The sequence below is a fragment of the Taudactylus pleione genome, unplaced genomic scaffold (assembly GCF_031769625.1).
Source record: "Taudactylus pleione unplaced genomic scaffold, aTauple2 ptg001115l, whole genome shotgun sequence".
NCBI classification, from domain to species: domain Eukaryota; kingdom Metazoa; phylum Chordata; class Amphibia; order Anura; family Myobatrachidae; genus Taudactylus; species Taudactylus pleione.
The window spans coordinates 61,777-80,000 of NW_028285516.1; the positions used below are offsets into that span (position 1 = coordinate 61,777).

The 18,224-nt window shown below is 43.2% G+C and overlaps 1 protein-coding gene across 1 annotated transcript in view; it reads right to left on the bottom strand.

Moving 5' to 3' along the window:
* CEP104 (centrosomal protein 104) overlaps window positions 1-18,224 on the bottom strand; it is an 85,499-nt gene that overhangs the window by 54,882 nt on the left and 12,393 nt on the right. The window contains exons 4-6 of the mRNA XM_088461852.1: window positions 13,717-13,855; window positions 12,104-12,163; window positions 9,942-10,018 (exon numbers count right to left, since the gene is read on the bottom strand). Of these exons, the coding sequence (XP_088317978.1) occupies window positions 9,942-10,018; window positions 12,104-12,163; window positions 13,717-13,855 (276 nt within the window). The remainder of the gene's footprint in view (window positions 1-9,941; window positions 10,019-12,103; window positions 12,164-13,716; window positions 13,856-18,224) is intronic.

Here is an 18,224-nt window from a genome sequence, read left to right on the forward strand (position 1 = left end):
TTATTTTGGGATCATGATGGGATCACTTGCTGTAAGAGCTTTCATTTTTGAGTGATTCATGAAAATGTTATTTATTGAGGCATTTGCAGATCTGCATAACATATTAAACGAACTGTAAGATTTTATACAGATCTGCATTACATCTCCTACCAAGTGCCCTGTTCTGAGTGTGCGGTGCCAGGGGCGGGTCATCTAACTGGTGTGCAGAGCGGGGAGGAGTACAGAGAGGCCGAGCAGTCCAGCATGCGGGGGGGCCTCTGAGGCAGCTGGCACAGTGGCCTTCTGTCAGCCTTCCACTAGGCACAATGGGACTGATACAGCAAAGCACGCAGGTGCACTGCTGATCGCAGATTCACGATTATCGGGAATCTGCGTGTGTGCAGGATCTATTCTGCGAGTGTGTCGAATTGGTCCTGTGTAGTCGTACGCAGACCCTTGAATGCCTGTGCCTGATTGACAGGCAGAGGGATTTAAAGGGTGGTGCGGGGTTGGCTGGCGTTCCTGGAAACGGGGGCGTGTCCGCCACGTTTTCTAGGAGTGGCCGGCCCAGGATCTGCGTTGATCAACACAGTGCCCTGGGCTCGCAAGCCAGCCAGGCTGAGTAAGCTGAGGCTTCCATTGCAGTGCTGGGATCGCAAATGAAGCAGGGGGTGTCATACACCTCCTGCTGCATTTGCATAATAGCAAGGATAACGATTGCAAAGCTGCCGGTGTGCATACAGTATACATCTATAGCCTGCGTGCATACATTATACATCTATAGCCTGCGTGCATACAGTATACATCTATAGCCTGCGTGCATACAGTATACATCTATAGCCTGCGTGCATACAGTATACATCTATAGCCTGCGTGCATACAGTATACATCTATAGCCTGCGTGCATACATTATACATCTATAGCCTGCGTGCAGCTTTGCAATTGCGATCCTTGCTGAATCAGGCCCAATGTTAACACCCAACAAACATACAGTCTCCTTAAGCCTAATTTCATCTGACCAGGTATGCAGCGACGGAAATGTTCTATTAAATGCTATCACCTTTAAAGTAATAATTGTCCTATTTAAATCTACAAAGTGATAGACAACTTATTGTCCCTGAAAACCCAACCTAACCCAATTCATCTCATGTCAGCTGGCAAAACGTTCTGTCTTGATACAGATTTCAAATAACTCGCACAGAACTAAACAGTGGACCCGGCCCATATAAAGCAGCTTGTTTTATTGATCGCCTCATTAAGCTATTGTCAGAAGATTAGGACTAGTATCTACAATGGTATAGACAAGGCTGCCTGTGTGCTTTACAGAAAATTAATTAACAATAAAGTAGGATTTATTTCCGGGAATATTCAGTTTCAGTTGATCTGGGCACTTTGGCTTATTTCCATCAGATTTGGGGCCCTTAGTACTGTTGTAACAATGGAGGCTACATCCTCTCTTTGGGTGGTCCGTCATTCCCCTGTAATTGCCATTTACCAAGTTCTACTTTCATTTAGACTTGGTGAGGTTAAGCTTGCTCAGAATTATTTTTTACATTTCAATAAATACATTTTCCTCACTGCCGCCTCAATTTCCACCACAGATTAAATTCACTACTCCAATAATAGATAGTTTTAAACTATTCTATAAACAAGTCTGATTTTATTAATGACTTTGGGCCCCGATTCAGAATTAGGAGCAAACCCAAAAAGGAGCAAGGGGTTATGTTCCAGAGCAAGCGGGGCTTTTTTTGTACGCGGGGTAAATACCGGCTGCTTTGGCATACACAGATGAGTCCTCATACATCTAGCCTCATTATGCCACACAGCGCGATACGTCTGGTGTGAGTGAGCCACCAGGTCCCGTGCGACTCTGCTACCGTCGGGGGTCTTTTTTGCCGAAAATGCGCCTTAGTGCGATGTGACTAGGACGCAGCATAAGAGTGCACTGATTAATTTGCGACACTTGTATATCTGTATGTGACCAAGTTTGTATACGAGGCACAAAGGAAGTTGGCGTGGAAGAAAAGCAGCGGCCGGCAAATCGTAGCGCTTTGTGTACAGATTCTGAGGCTTAGTTGCCACAGACGTACAACTGTCGCATATCAAATTAATCTGTGCAGTCTCCTGGCAATTTAGGCGCGTATTCAGTTAGTGGCGAAAACTGATGTTTTTTCGCCAACGGCAAAATCGATTTAAAAGAAAACAAACTGCAAAATCTGTCGATTTTCGGCAAAAAAAAGCCAGGCGAATACGGCCCAAAAAAAAAAAAAAAAAAATACAGGAGAAAAGTTTTCTCCATCCCAGACCAGGACAAAAAAAAAATGTGGGGATTTCTTTTCAGAACCCTTTTAACACCCCCCCTAATGATAAATTACCCCACAATTTTTTCGTTAAGTTGCATACTTTGGCGAAAAAAAATAAATAGTTGAAAATAGGTTTAACGTATTGGGTCTGGTTTTTCAGGGGGGTGGTTTGGATGCGTCAAGTGTTTTAAACAACGCATGTGGTCACAGCAGGCGGTTTTTTAACAGTTTTTAAAATTACGCTTATACGACACGAAAGTATACTTGCACCCATTTTAACGTATCCCTAATTTACGTGGAACAGTAATTTCCTGGAAAAAAAAATAGATTTCTATAATTTTTTTACGTTTTTTCCGTATACGCAAATTACCGCCAACTGCCGCAATTTAAGATCCCAAAATACTTTTATTACGGCCCATCGTACACTTCTAAAATAATTTCTGATGTAGATCAGCCATTTTTGGGCGTATGGATGCAATTTCCAGAGTTTTTCACCTATTTTTGCCCCTCCCGATTTCACCTTTTTTTGTTGAAAACCGAGCAATTTCGCCGTTTGGTGCGACAGAGAGGGGCTGTTTGGTGCGACTTCAGCAAAGATGTGTGAGGATACATCTGTAGCTAACACACACTGGGTGGCTTATTTGTTTTCTTACAATGAAATCTATAGCTAAGATGGGATACGACCACCGGTGCCTGGCGGATTTTACTGGGGGAAGCTGCAGCCTCGCAGCACCTAGGCAAAATCCGCCACTGGATACTAGTCGTATCCAACTATACTGCAAATCTCTATGCACCTTTTACATCTGTCCCCACCTGCAGTGTAACAGTTGTATCAAGGTGCAAAGCGCTCTTATTTCTGTGATTTTCTCTGTCTCTCAATCAGGCTCTTTATGTCTATCATCCACTAATAAACATACAAAACAGTATTAATTACACCAGGCGTGCCGGTGACTGTGTGTACACCTAATGGATGTAGGATACACAAGCACGAGGCGTGTTTTAGTACTCAATCAGGGGCCGGCCCCACTGACATCACAAGTGATGTCAGTGGGAGTGCTTTTGGCTCTGTTAGAGCCGAAAGCACTCTGGGGCTTGCGGCAACGAGACCCTACCACAAGGATCTCGTCGCAAGCCCGATGGTCGCGATGGTCTTGACCATCACGACCATCTTCCTGCCCGCTCGCTATAGCTGTGGGTGGTCACCCACAGCTATGCGAGCGGCCAAGAGGCTGTTCGGAAAAAAAAAAAAAAAAATAGCCCGGCCCTGATTCAGAGCGAGCGCTCTGTCAGAGCGTCCGGCTCTGAATCAGGGCCTCAGTGCATAACTAAGTGGCATTACCTTATTTTATGCAACCTAATGGAGGTGACACTTTAATACATGGTGATGCTGATGTACTAATAAAGTAATGCAGTCAGATACACTAGAGAGAATGGGGATTTATTACTAAAAGAGAGACGCATTTACCTTACTGAAGACATGAGTAATAACTACATAACTAAAATCAATTAGTCCTGTGCACACTGCAAAGTGATCTCCATAATGAGGTGGCATTATAATCACAGGGCATGTGCTCCTACAGATAACATGTGACCGTCACTTCCAGAGGAGTCATCTGATGCTCCAGCGTTCTGGTAAATAGTCCCCCTACTCCTAATCCCTACCCCTAGTGCCTTAAGCTATGTACACACCTATACAAATATCAGGCCTATTACCCGATATCGGCTGATCAGCCCGATAATTGTATAGGTGTGTATGAATAAGCGCTAAACAATAAATGCATTAAAAAAGCTCCTGCAAAAGGCCGGATCGGGAGGTCGCATCTAATGAGCAGTTTAATATTTAAGATTCCCGATCTCCCGATCCCTTGGAGAACGTACATACTGAGCTAGAAATAGCACAGTGTGTACAGGGTATACACTGATCACATAATCACTCCTAGGATCGGAGAGTTTATCTGATGTGCCGAGTGATTGCCATAGAGTGTACCTAACTTAACCCTATCCTTAACCCTAACCCTATCCCTTATATCCTTACAGCCTAGCCCAGACCCTCCCCCACAGCTTAACCTTAATCTCCCCTTGCAGCCTAACCCGGATGTTGACATTTCACATGTCGAAGTTCTGAAAATGTCAATATGTACCCTAATTGAATTGCCCGAAGGCAGAAAGATACGGTAAGTCCAGTCTTATTTGCCCGTAAAATTATCGGGGCTGAATGAATTCCCCCCTAAAGCCGCATACACACTAGACAATTTTTTTGAACGAAATGGACGATAACGATATCGTTCAATGATATATCGTTCAGTGCGTATGTAGTGAACGACCAACGAAGACCGCTCCCGCGGGTTGTTAATGATGTCTTTTGTCGCCCGTACGTGCAGGCCAATCTGATGATATCGTCAAGAATTGAGTGTTCAGACATGTAGCAGGATGACTTCACTGAAAGATATCTTTAAAGATATCTATCAGTGTGTACAACCAATCTCGTTTGTCCTGCACTACAGAAAGTTCAAAGGAAATCTTTTACCAATATCGTTCATACAGAACATCGTCCCGTGTGTATGAGCCTTAAGTCTTTATTCCCTACACTCATCTAAGTAGGACTGAAGGTTTTGAATTGATATAGACATGAAGGAGATTAAACCATAAGTGTTTCTCTGTGTATTGCCTTTTTAATGTTGTTTACCCTTTAAGATTGAGAATATTAGTTGTGTTTTTCTCCTGTCCTATATGATTGTTACGGGAGGAGTTTTTGGAGTCTTAGTTGATGCTAAGCAGATTTAATACCTCTCTGATCTGGTTCACCCTCCTTATTTCTCTGTTGTGTGCACGAATTTACTGTATTGGTTCAGCTCACTCAAATGAAGACCTCAAGCAACAAGAATGTGGAATACTACCAGAGGAATTCCCTTATAATAGGCTTTTTTTAAGAAGTCATGGCGCTGTGCCTGTAATCATAACATAATACAAAAAAACAAGTGTGTTTTTTTTAAACAAAACAAGCATTTGGTTTAAACCAGCCAACTTTGCACCATATATATCCCGACGTGCTAGATATTTTCACTAGGCGCTGGGAGGCAGGCGTTTCCCTAATCACCTCTAAGAGCAGCTGTGGATGGGTAGCCAGCCCAATAGTCAAAAAGAGTGTAATAGCTTGCACAGCGCTATAGTGGTGAAGAATTTCACATAACCTATACCATAAAATTTCTATTTATTAAAAATGCATATAGCAAAGACGGTATTGTCAATTTACACAAGCATCTGACAAATATTTGACAACCTTATAAAAAAAAAAAAAGATAATAATTAAATACTTAATAGCAGCTTATTAATATAGCATACTTATAGCCACTATATTGGGTAACCTTCTATAAATATCAATAATGTAGATATTAAGGATACTGTTCTATTCTATAGTGATCACTATATTTTTTATATATACAAATTTTTTAGATAGTTACCCAATATTGTGGCTATAAGTATGCTATATTTATAAGCTGCTATTAAGTATTTAATTTTTATCTTTTTTTTTTATAAGGTTGTCAAATATTTGTCAGATGCTTGTGTAAATTGACAATACTGTATTTGCTATATGCATTTTTAATAAATAGAAATTTTATGGTAATGGTTTTGTGAAATTCTTCACCACTATAGCGCTGTGCAAGCTATTATATCCTGACATGCACCTGCTTACTTGAACACAATCTATTCACTTGGCTTGTGAATGTACAGAATGGTCGACTCAATTGACAATATATACAAGTGGAGTCTCCCATATCCAAAATGCTTGGGACCAGGGGTATTTTGGATAACGGAATATCCCGTATTTTGGAATAATTGCATATCATAATGAAATATCTTGGGCATGAGACCCCAAAATACACACATAATGCATTTATGTATCATATACAGCTTATACACACACAACCTCCAGGTCATTTTATACAATATTTTTAATAATTTTGTGGCTCAAGCAAAGTTTGTGTACAGAAATGAAATTAATTTATGTTTCATATACACCTTATACACACAGCCTGAAGGTAATTTTAAACAATAGTTTTAATAATTTGTGCCTTAGACAAAGTTTGTGTACATTGAATCATCATAAATCAAAGGTTTCATTATTTCAGTCATTCCAAAATAATTCCGTATTTCGGAATATTTGGATATGGGAGACTCAACCTGTACTACAATGTCGCTCTTATCTGGTTGAACCTGGCACACATTAGGTACAAGTACAACCAACCTTGGGTAAACATTGTTCCCACAAAAGCCGACCTACAATATAACATGGAAAATACTGTACAGGGTGTCACCCAGACAAGGAGAAATAAATAGAGAGGGTAGATTACATTCACAGATGAGGTTGACCTATGCCGGGTAAGTTCTATATTACAGGAGCATATAACACAATTACACATCATTCACCTCTCCACACTAGGAACAGGGCACAATACTGTCTTAGAGAAGTCCTGACCTTTGTACATAGTCATGGCGCTTCTACTGCCCCTTGTAGCTTTTATGCCAAACAACACATTCAAGATCATATTGGAAGATGCAATAATTGGGTGGTGGTGATGGTAAGAGGGCGTTCTTCAACTTTGAGGAGTGTGCCCTCACCTTACTGTAATAACAGATTACACTTGAATGAAAGATGCCACAACAGATTTGCTGTATGTATTATTATTATTATCATTTATTTATATGGCGCCACAAGTGTTCCGCAGCGCCTTACAAAGTACAAAAACAAATTGTATACAAGTGACTTACAGAACAATACAATACAGGACATGGATAATATATATTGCTACATTAGCGACCATATCACCTAGATAAGCAACAGAGCATAAGCAACCAAGTGTTAGGTGCCCTAGTGGTGAGTAAGAAGTAAATGACACTATAGTAAGAAGAAGCACAAGAGGGTAGATGGCCCTGCTCGTGAGAGCTTACATTCTAAAAAGGTGGGGGAAGACAAACTGGGTTGACACAGATGGTGTAGATGGGGACGAAGGAGCATGTAGCAAGGAGTTAGAATGATAGCTGGAGTAAAACACCACACAGAGACCATACAGAACAGAAACAGTGAAAGACGTGCACTGGATGTTCTACTGACCAAACAGCCTTGTACGGAGTAAAGGTGTGTCCTTATTCAACCAGCTTCAACACGCCATACGGCACATGAAGCCTGGTGCAACTGAGCTGCACCGAGTTGTGTACTTTCAGACTCAGCCGCACACAGATATAAGTATCGCTTATTAGATTTTTAGTGGAGTCTACTGAAGCGGTTTTGTGCATTGTGACTAAGACACACATTTGGGCGAAAAAGACGATCGGTGCAAGCCAAGTCGCACGGTTGGCACCTGGGCTGTTTTGCACCACTGCAGAAATAGTGTATGAGGACACATCCGTGGGTCTTTGGTAACAAACCGTTCCTATGTTGTAGTAATATTTAGCACAAATTATGATCCAGACCAACCACTACACAAAGGCGGCTTACCATGGGGATGTGCACAGACTAATTGTATTCCTCTTATTTTAGGTCTATTACAGCGTGACTGGCGTATGCACACTTTGGAAGCAACCATACAATAAGCTTAATCAATTGTATATCGATTCACAGTAGAATGTAACCATACTGGACCACATGTGTTCAGCATATCTAAACTTGTAATTGGGAACCCACCATTACTTACGGTGAGGTCAGGGGATCCTACTGATCAGTGACCATACGTTATTTTGAATAACAATTCACATCACAAAACGCCCCAACAGTGTGCACTGAATTATCAGTTGGATAGAAATAACATATAAAGGCTCATTCAGTATACAGATGACGGGCCGACAACAAAAGATCAACAATGTACAGGTCAACCCCGGATGGTCAACAGTCAATAGGTTGACATGTACTAAAGGTCGAATGACAACGGACAAAAGGACGATAGGTTCAAATGGCTTACACACCAATGGTCAACAAAAAATAAAAAAGGTTGACATGATTTTTTGGTTTTTTTTTTTTCTAATAATTTTAAAGTTATGGTTAGGCACTTGGGGGAGTGTTAAGGTTAGACTGCCAGAGGAGACGGTTAGGTTTAGGCACTAGGGGGAGGGCTCGGTTTAGGCACTAGGGGGAGGGCTCGGTTTAGGCACTAGCTAGAGGGCTCGGTTTAGGCACTAGCTAGAGGGCTCGGTTTAGGCACTAGCTAGAGGGCTCGGTTTAGGCACTAGCTAGAGGGCTCGGTTTAGGCACTAGCTAGAGGGCTCGGTTTAGGCACTAGCTAGAGGGCTCGGTTTAGGCACTAGCTAGAGGGCTCGGTTTAGGCACTAGCTAGAGGGCTCGGTTTAGGCACTAGCTAGAGGGCTCGGTTTAGGCACTAGCTAGAGGGCTCGGTTTAGGCACTAGCTAGAGGGCTCGGTTTAGGCACTAGCTAGAGGGCTCGGTTTAGGCACTAGGTAGAGGGCTCGGTTTAGGCACTAGGTAGAGGGCTCGGTTTAGGCACTAGGTAGAGGGCTCGGTTTAGGCACTAGGTAGAGGGCTCGGTTTAGGCACTAGGTAGAGGGCTCGGTTTAGGCACTAGGTAGAGGGCTCGGTTTAGGCACTAGGTAGAGGGCTCGGTTTAGGCACTAGGTAGAGGGCTCGGTTTAGGCACTAGGTAGAGGGCTCGGTTTAGGCACTAGGTAGAGGGCTCGGTTTAGGCACTAGGTAGAGGGCTCGGTTTAGGCACTAGGTAGAGGGCTCGGTTTAGGCACTAGGTAGAGGGTTAAGGTTAGACTGCCAGAGGAGATGGTTAGGTTTAGGCACTAGGTGGAGGGCTAGGTTTAGGCACTAGGTGGAGGGCTAGGTTTAGGCACTAGGTGGAGGGCTAGGTTTAGGCACTAGGTGGAGGGCTAGGTTTAGGCACTAGGTGGAGGGCTAGGTTTAGGCACTAGGTGGAGGGCTAGGTTTAGGCACTAGGTGGAGGGCTAGGTTTAGGCACTAGGTGGAGGGCTAGGTTTAGGCACTAGGTGGAGGGCTAGGTTTAGGCACTAGGTGGAGGGCTAGGTTTAGGCACTAGGTGGAGGGCTAGGTTTAGGCACTTGGGAGAGAATTACATTTAGGGTTAGGCTTAAAAAAAAAAAAAAAGTCACCATTGTTGTGTTGACCTTTTTTACCTTTCGACCTATTGCTTGTCGACCATTTGGTGTTGACCTATACATCGTCGACCTTGACTGTCTATCTTTTATAAAACACCTGGCTCATTCTAAGGCCGCTGGCAGGATTATCTATTATCCTAGGAATGGTAGGGGGATGCGCTGTATGTACATAAAAATGGTTGCTTTTCCGCCACGCAAAATAAAAGATTTTGTATCACCGAAACGTATAGTTCCTCTTCTACAGAGAGATCCCCTTACGCCATATACCAGTGAGATAAAATGTATCTGCAAACATTTCCCTGATATGCAAAGATACTTTTCAAAGCATAAGAATTGTCCCAATACTGGGCCTATTTTTTTTTTCCATATTAAAAGGGCATAATAATTATATGCTACCACTGCAGAGGTGAAATCTGTATAAAAATACCAATTCACAGAAGATGCTATATTATTTAAAAAAGATATGGGATGATACCTACATCTATCTTTCATTGTAAATGACGTAGGTCTGAGTTTGTCCAACTTACCCAGCATAAGATGAATCAATAGCTGTGTCTTCTGAGCTATTCCCCAGGTACTGGTCAATAAGTTTATCCTGGGATGGCTGGTAAACAAAATATAAATGAGAGATCAGTACCAACAAGTGACTTATTTAAATCAGCATTTATTATTATTATCCTTTATTTATACGGCGCCACAAGTGTTCCGCAGCGCCTTACATAGTACATAAACAAATAATTTGACAAGTGACTTAGGGGTAAATTTACTAAAGTGAGTTTTTAGAAGTGAGTTTTAAAAGTGATTTTGCCCATAGCAACCAATCAGATTCTAGCTATTATCTTCTAGACGGTGCTAGTTAAATGTTAAGTAGAATCTGGTTGCTATGGGCAACATCACTTTTAAAACTCACTTCTACATTGCTACATTAGTGACCATAACACCTAGATATGCAACAGAGCAAAGCAACCAAGTGTTAGGTGCCCTGGTGGGGGGTAAGAAATAGATGAAAGTAAAGTAAGGAGAAGCACAAGAGGGTAGAGAGCCTGCTCGAAAGAGCTTACATTCTATTATTCCCAACACTTTGGCCAAAATATAATAGCCCACGATTTGTGGGCTAAGGTGCTATTCCAGCGAGGCAGCCACTACATTTAGGGCCGTATTAAATTAGCTGTGAAAAGGGCTGATTTTCGCAAAAAAAACAGGCGAAAAGTTTTCTCCATCTCAGACCAGGAGAAAAAAACCCCGCTAAATCCCTATTTTTTTGCCTAAAAATGTGGGGATTGCTTTCAGAACCCTTTGGACCCCCCCAAGCATAAATTACCCCCAAAAAATTTGTACGTTGCGTACTTTGGCGAAAATCGAATAGACAAATTTTGTGTGAAAAAATAAAAATTGTTGAAAATGGGTTTAACGTATTGGGTCTGGTTTTTAGGGGGGCTGTATGGATGCGACAAGTGTTTTAAACATTTAACGGTAAAAACGCCTGCGCCAGCCACGTGTGATGTTTAAAACACTTTTGGCCCCCCCCCCTGAAAAACCAGACCCAATACGTTAAACCCATTTTTCAATTATTTATTTTTTTTTTCACCCACAATTTGACCAGTCGTTTTCCACCAAAGTACGCAATTTACGAAAAAATGTTGGGGTAATTTATCCTTGGGGGGGTCCAAAGGGTTCTGAAAGAAATCCCCACATTTTTAGGCAAAAATAGGGATTTTGCTTTTTTTTTTTTCTCCTGGTCTGAGATGGAGAACACTTTTCGCCTGTTTCAGTCTATCTAATATCAGCAAAAAATCAGCGAAAATCGGTCGATATTATCGCTGCTAATTTCGTCCGACCCTTAGTGTTAAAACAAAACTTTGGATTTTTATGCCTTAAAACTAATTGTCGATTTAAATCTGGTGCCGATGCCTGCAAATCGCAGGTTATTACATATGGGTCCATGTCTACTGTCAGCTTTGTGTTACGTTAGGATCCTCCTGAATGTATTATCTAGGAAACCTTCCACAAAATGTAGTATTAGAGAGTAGCAGTGACATGTACATTATTTTCTCAGTCACAATATACTAATCCTAGTGTTCACTCTAAAGAAGGCAAAGGGCAGGGCGGTTACCTAAAAAGGGCACAACTGCAGGTTCCCGAAAAAGGGTCGTGATCACTCAAAAAGGGGAAATGTTTTTGAGATGCACCCCTACCTTTTCATCACTGTAGCGGGCGTGTCCAGCATACACAAAGATGCTGGGCTGCCCCCAAGCTCTCCCCGCTGTGTGACGGCCCCTATACAATCGCCAGTGATTGTCTAATTGGAAATCCCTTCTCCCCGTGGGACACTGTCGTCCACGAGTGGGGACAGCTATTTCAGCGAGGCGCCCTCATAAGGGCAGGGCACATTTTAGCACATTCAAATCAGGTAGGGAACTGCGCCCCGCTAAAACAGCGGGAACACTATACTCAAATATTAAAGCAGAGTACAGTATAAATCTGTCACACTAGTGATGTAAATCCTACTTACAGTAGGTGTATGTTGTGCGGCTATGGGCTAGATAATCCAGGACCCCTCAAATGTATACATAGCATTTGATATACATTTTCTTAAATAATGGATTTAGACTTTTAGACAGTCTTTAAGAAAGTAATCTATAGCACGTAATATATAGTATGTAATCTATGAGAAACAATCCGCATTTACCGTGTTATCCTCATCAATATCCACTGGGTCACCAATTATGTTTATTGCAATCAGGGCAACCTAATGCGAAAATAAAGGAAAAAAAAATCAAGTCTTGTTTTGGAAAAACAAATTAAGGAGAATATATAATATATGCAGAATAGTTTGTACTAAAAACAGGCTACATACATAATCCAGAAGAAATGTAGAGATATTTCAGATTCCACAATTAGTTTAATTAAAATTAAATACTTTTGGCTCAATTCAATTCAGCGCAATGCTGAGTAGCCCCAGGAGGGAGCTCCCGGATCTATTCAATTCACTGCGCTGTTTGGTTCGACTAAAGGATTTCTTCTCACACTCCCGAGGATGTGAGGAGAAATCCGACTAAAGTGCCAGCCGCGCGGCTGTTTTCCTGCTTAATGTTGCTGGTACTTTAGTCGGAGAATGCCGGTTCTCGAGACTAAACACCCAGGTTAAGTCGCGAAAACCGGCATTCTCTGACTTAGGGCCGTATTCAATTGGAGGCGAAAAGTCGTTGCCGGCGAAAAGTTTTCGCCGATGACGTCATTTCGCCTGTCGGGAACTTTCTGCCATATTCAACTGCAAAGACTTTTCGCCGGTGAAAAAAGTGTGCGCCTTGTAACCAGCGGAAAAGATTCGAAAAAAGTGCAGAATTGGGGGTTTGGGGTGCAAAGTTGCGGCAACACACCTGCAGTCTTGGTACAGTCCCCTAAAGGTAAACTGCGCAAAAAAAAAGTAACAAAAAAACCTTTAGAACACTCCAAAAAATTACTTTCGTTTTGGGGCGAAAAAGTGTAAAGTTGGGGGACAAACTTAAAAACTAGCGAAATAGACTCCAGGGGGGTCCCCAAGTATGCCCCAGGTGTTTTTTACTTTGCAGGTGTTTGCGGCAGGTGGATTTTCCATGATTTTTAAAACTTCACTTTAGCAACTTTTAAATATGCTAGCCCCCATTTTCAGGTACCTCAAATTTGCTGGGACTAATTATTTTGATGAATAAATATTGCTAAATGCTATTCTACATCCCTTATGCAAATACGCTAATTAGCACCTATTGAGACCATTTAATTACCCCAAATAGCTTCGATACTTTTCCGGACCCAAAACCAGCAATGTAGGCGGAAAGTGCATCAGGCGAAGAGTCTGGGACTTTTCGTCGGCAATTGAATATGCCCCTTAACTGGCAACTGTCGGACCAAACAGCGCGGTGACTTGAATGGCTCCCGGAGCTCCCCTACTGGGGCTATTCAGCATCGCACTGAATTGAATCGAGCCCTTTGTTTCCTTATTTTATTTTTTTGAAGGCAAAGATAGACGGAATTATTTTGGAATTTTTGTTTTGGTAAGCCTGAATGCTTGGGACTTGGGGGTTTTCCAAAAAGGGAGTTTTTCCATCATTTTAAATTCATCTTTTAACAGATTGCTTTTACTGTTTTTAAGTGGTATATATAGCGGATTATAACCATTATTAGTTTTCTTTGCTAGTAGTTTATATATAGAGATTATTACCACCATAATAATTTGCCACTAGCACTTTACAATGTTGTTCCCTATGCGTATGTAGAACTTTCTAGGTTTATGTCACTGAGCTCCTCCAGCCTCCTGGTTACCTGGTTGTACAGGTTATATCTATTTGGATAATTCTTATGGAAGATCAGCTTCAGATATTGTCCTACTGCGTCTACGTAGACCGACTTCAGCTCTCGGGCCTTGTATCCAGTCTTTTCATTCTCCGACAAGGCCACATATCTGAAACGGAGACGAAAGGTAACGAAATATAAATTAACTGTTTACTACAATATAATTATAGTTACAACCAACAATGTTCTCAAATATAAACTACTACGTACAAAACACATCACAGCTCTTCAGCATCGGATACACTTTATACAGGGATAAAACTGTTCCACATATTTTGTATGGACTCAGTTGATACTTTTTCAAAAACGTTAAAAGTAAAAAAAAAAAAAAAAAAAGATGCCCATAGCATCATAGAAATGATAGCTACAATCTGATTTGTTGCTATGGGTAACACCTCCATTTTTTTCGTTTTCAGAAACATTAGTAAATCTACCCCGTGTGTCTTTCTTTGAGGTTTAACAAATGATAATTCAGCCGATCTCAACTCTACGTATAAAGATCTGAGCAAACGTTTTGGGGATATGGAGGGCAACCCACTGATTCACCCAGTGGAGGAAATCCCGACAGGGTGCCCGGAGGCATGGTCTCCAGATGCCGCCCCCCTATCAACCCGTCATGCCCCCCAGGAAACCCTTCTCACCTCCTTCCCGTAGCTAAAGGTGCGTACACACGGGACGATTTTCTCCCCAAACGAAAATCGTCCTGTGTGTCCCCGTCAGGGGTGTGCTCAGTATTGTTAATAATACTGAGCACAAACACTGAATGAAATCAAGAACGATTTCATTCAGTGCCGGGCTCCCTCCCTCATCCTCGAACATGTTCAACCTGACAATATCGTCAGGTTGGACAGGAAATTCGGACGATGAACGAAAACCTCAAACAACCAACGGGAGCGCGATTTTGTGATTTTCATTCATCGTTATACCTCTGAAACTGAACGAATTTAGAACGATTTGTCGTTAATGACAAATCGTTCAAAAAATCGTCCCATGTGTACGCACCTTAAGAGGTGAAGAGCAGGAGGGGGCAGGGATATATACATGGTACAGCCGGTGAAATTGCATGTATAAATGGTGGAGTACGGCACTGCCGGTAGTGCACAGCCAAGTACACAGGCTGCATTTACACTGTCTGCACCATGTAGTAAGGAATGGGTATGTAATGCCGACTGTCGGGATGCCTCCTGTCACAGTACCGACAGCGGCATCCCGATGGTTGGTATCCAGACAGGGGTCAGCTAAGTATACTTACCACCCCCCTTTTCCCCCTAACCCTCAATTATGTAGCCTAACCCTAACCCTCCCTGTTTGTGCCTAACCCTAAACCCCCCCCAGTGACGGCTAACCCTAACCTCCCCCCAAAATCTAACCCCACTACACTGCCTAAACCTAATCCTCCCCCCCCCGCCCCCCACCTCTGCAGCTAACAGTAAGGGCACCCCGGAGTTATTTTGTTCGGGCTGGCGTCCTTCTGTATTCCAGTACCGGGATTAAGGTAGGCTTAATCCCGCCTATCTTAAATCCCTTGTCGGGCTTCCCCGTCGGGATTTCATAACTACATCCCATATAAGTATGATCTAATGTTGGCACCCCACGATAGCTGGCGCCCGGAGGCCAATACTTCCACGGTCTCCAGGAGTTACGCCACTGGATCCAGCTCTGATGTGTATTTGATCTGGATTCCCTCACACATTTAATGTATTTTTTTTTTTTTGTGGCCTTTGTCACCTTTCTTGTGCTTTCATTGTATTCACTGCAAATGTCAATATTATGCGATCCTGGTTTGAAAAGTGTATAACGTGTTTATCCCAGCCTGGGTCCTTTGTATTTCAGTTATAATATTTGTTATATTTCTATATGCTACTTAGTGCTCCAATGAAGAAAAAAAACATTGCAACACAACTGGTTACTATTTATCTGCGCATGTCTCTTTGTTAGGGGGTAAGAATGATACCCTCCTTAGCTCTTGCATCGTGACATATTCATGCAGGTTTTGTTGTGCTGTTCAAAGAAAGTGCTAAAAGAAAAAATACTAAAATATTTTACAGAAGAAGGGCCGTTTTCTATGCAGCAAAATACAGTCATTGGCTTCATACGTAAATCTAATAACCAGAGCTGCAGCTGCAACACAGAAAAAACAGATCTCTTACGTAAGTTGCTACTAGTGGAGAGGTTGTACACTCAGAGCAACTTATACGAATAAGGTGTACATTAGAACACATATCATTGATATACATACATAGACCACAGCCAATCAATTCCCACTGACATCAATGAGACAGGAAGCAGAGGCAGCCAATCAGTACACTGAGAGCCAGTGACATCAATGAGACAGGAAGCAGAGGTAGCCAATCAGTGCACAAGGAGCCAGTGACATCAATGAGACAGGAAGCAGAGGTAGCTAATCAGTGCACAAGGAGCCAGTGACATCAATGAGACAGGAAGCAGAGGCAGCTAAACAGTGCACAAGGAGCCAGTGACATCAATGAGACAGGAAGCAGAGGCAGCTAAACAGTGCACAAGGAGCCAGTGACATCAATGAGACAGGAAGCAGAGGCAGCCAATCAGTACACTGAGAGCCAGTGACATCAATGAGACAGGTAGCAGAGGCAGCTAAACAGTGCACAAGGAGCCAGTGACATCAATGAGAGAGGAAGCAGAGGCAGCCAATCAGTACACTGAGAGACAGTGACATCATTGAGAGAGGAAGCAGAGGCAGCTAATCAGTGCACAAGGAGCCAGTGACATCAATGAGAGAGGAAGCAGAGGCAGCCAATCAGTACACTGAGAGCCAGTGACACCAATGAGACAGGAAGCAGAGGCAGCTAATCAGTGCACAAGGAGCCAGTGACATCAATGAGAGAGGAAGCAGAGGCAGCTAATCAGTGCACAAGGAGCCAGTAACATAAATGAGACAGGAAGCAGAGGCAGCTAATCAGAGCACAAGGAGCCAGTGACATCAATGAGACAGGAAGCAGAGGCAGCTAATCAGTGCACAAGGAGCCAGTAACATAAATGAGACAGGAAGCAGAGGCAGCTAATCAGTGCACAAGGAGCCAGTGACATCAATGAGAGAGGAAGCAGACGCAGCTAATCAGAGCACAAGGAGCCAGTGACATCAATGAGAGAGGAAGCAGAGGCAGCCAATCAGTACACTGAGAGCCAGTGACATCAATGAGACAGGTAGGAGAGGCAGCTAAACAGTGCACAAGGAGCCAGTGACATCAATGAGAGATGAAGCAGAGGCAGCTAATCAGTACACTGAGAGCCAGTGACATCAATGAGAGAGGAAGCAGAGGCAGCCAATAAGTGCACAAGGAGCCAGTGACAGCAATGAGAGAGGAAGCAGAGGCAGCTAATAAGTGCACAAGGAGCCAGTGACAGCAATGAGAGAGGAAGCAGAGGCAGCCAATCAGTACACTGAGAGCCAGTGACATCAATGAGAGAGGAAGCAGACGCAGCTAATCAGAGCACAAGGAGCCAGTGACATCAATGAGAGAGGAAGCAGAGGCAGCCAATCAGTACACTGAGAGCCAGTGACATCAATGAGACAGGTAGGAGAGGCAGCTAAACAGTGCACAAGGAGCCAGTGACATCAATGAGAGATGAAGCAGAGGCAGCTAATCAGTACACTGAGAGCCAGTGACATCAATGAGAGAGGAAGCAGAGGCAGCCAATAAGTGCACAAGGAGCCAGTGACAGCAATGAGAGAGGAAGCAGAGGCAGCCAATCAGTACACTGAGAGCCAGTGACATCAATGAGAGAGGAAGCAGAGGCAGCCAATAAGTGCACAAGGAGCCAGTGACAGCAATGAGAGAGGAAGCAGAGGCAGCTAATAAGTGCACAAGGAGCCAGTGACAGCAATGAGAGAGGAAGCAGAGGCAGCCAATCAGTACACTGAGAGCCAGTGACACCAATGAGACAGGAAGCAGAGGCAGCTAATCAGTGCACAAGGAGCCAGTGACAACAATGAGAGAGGAAGCAGAGGCAGCCAATCAGTACACTGAGAGCCAGTGACATCAATGAGAGAGGAAGCAGAGGCAGCCAATCAGTACACTGAGAGCCAGTGACATCAATGAGAGAGGAATCAGAGGCAGCCAATCAGTACACTGAGAGCCAGTGACATCAATGAGAGAGGAAGCAGAGGCAGCCAATCAGTACACTAAGAGCCAGTGACATCAATGAGAGAGGAAGCAGAGGCAGCTAATCAGTGCACAAGGAGCCAGTGAATTCAATGAGACAGGAAGCAGAGGCAGCTAAACAGTGCACAAGGAGTCAGTGACATCGATGAGAGAGGAAGCAGAGGCAGCCAATCAGTACACTGAGAGCCAGTGACATCAATGAGACAGGAAGCAGAGGCAGCTAATCAGTGCATAAGGAGCCAGTGACAGCAATGAGACAGGAAGCAGAGGCAGCCAATCAGTGCACAAGGAGCCAGTGACAGCAATGAGACAGGAAGCAGAGGCAGCCAATCAGTA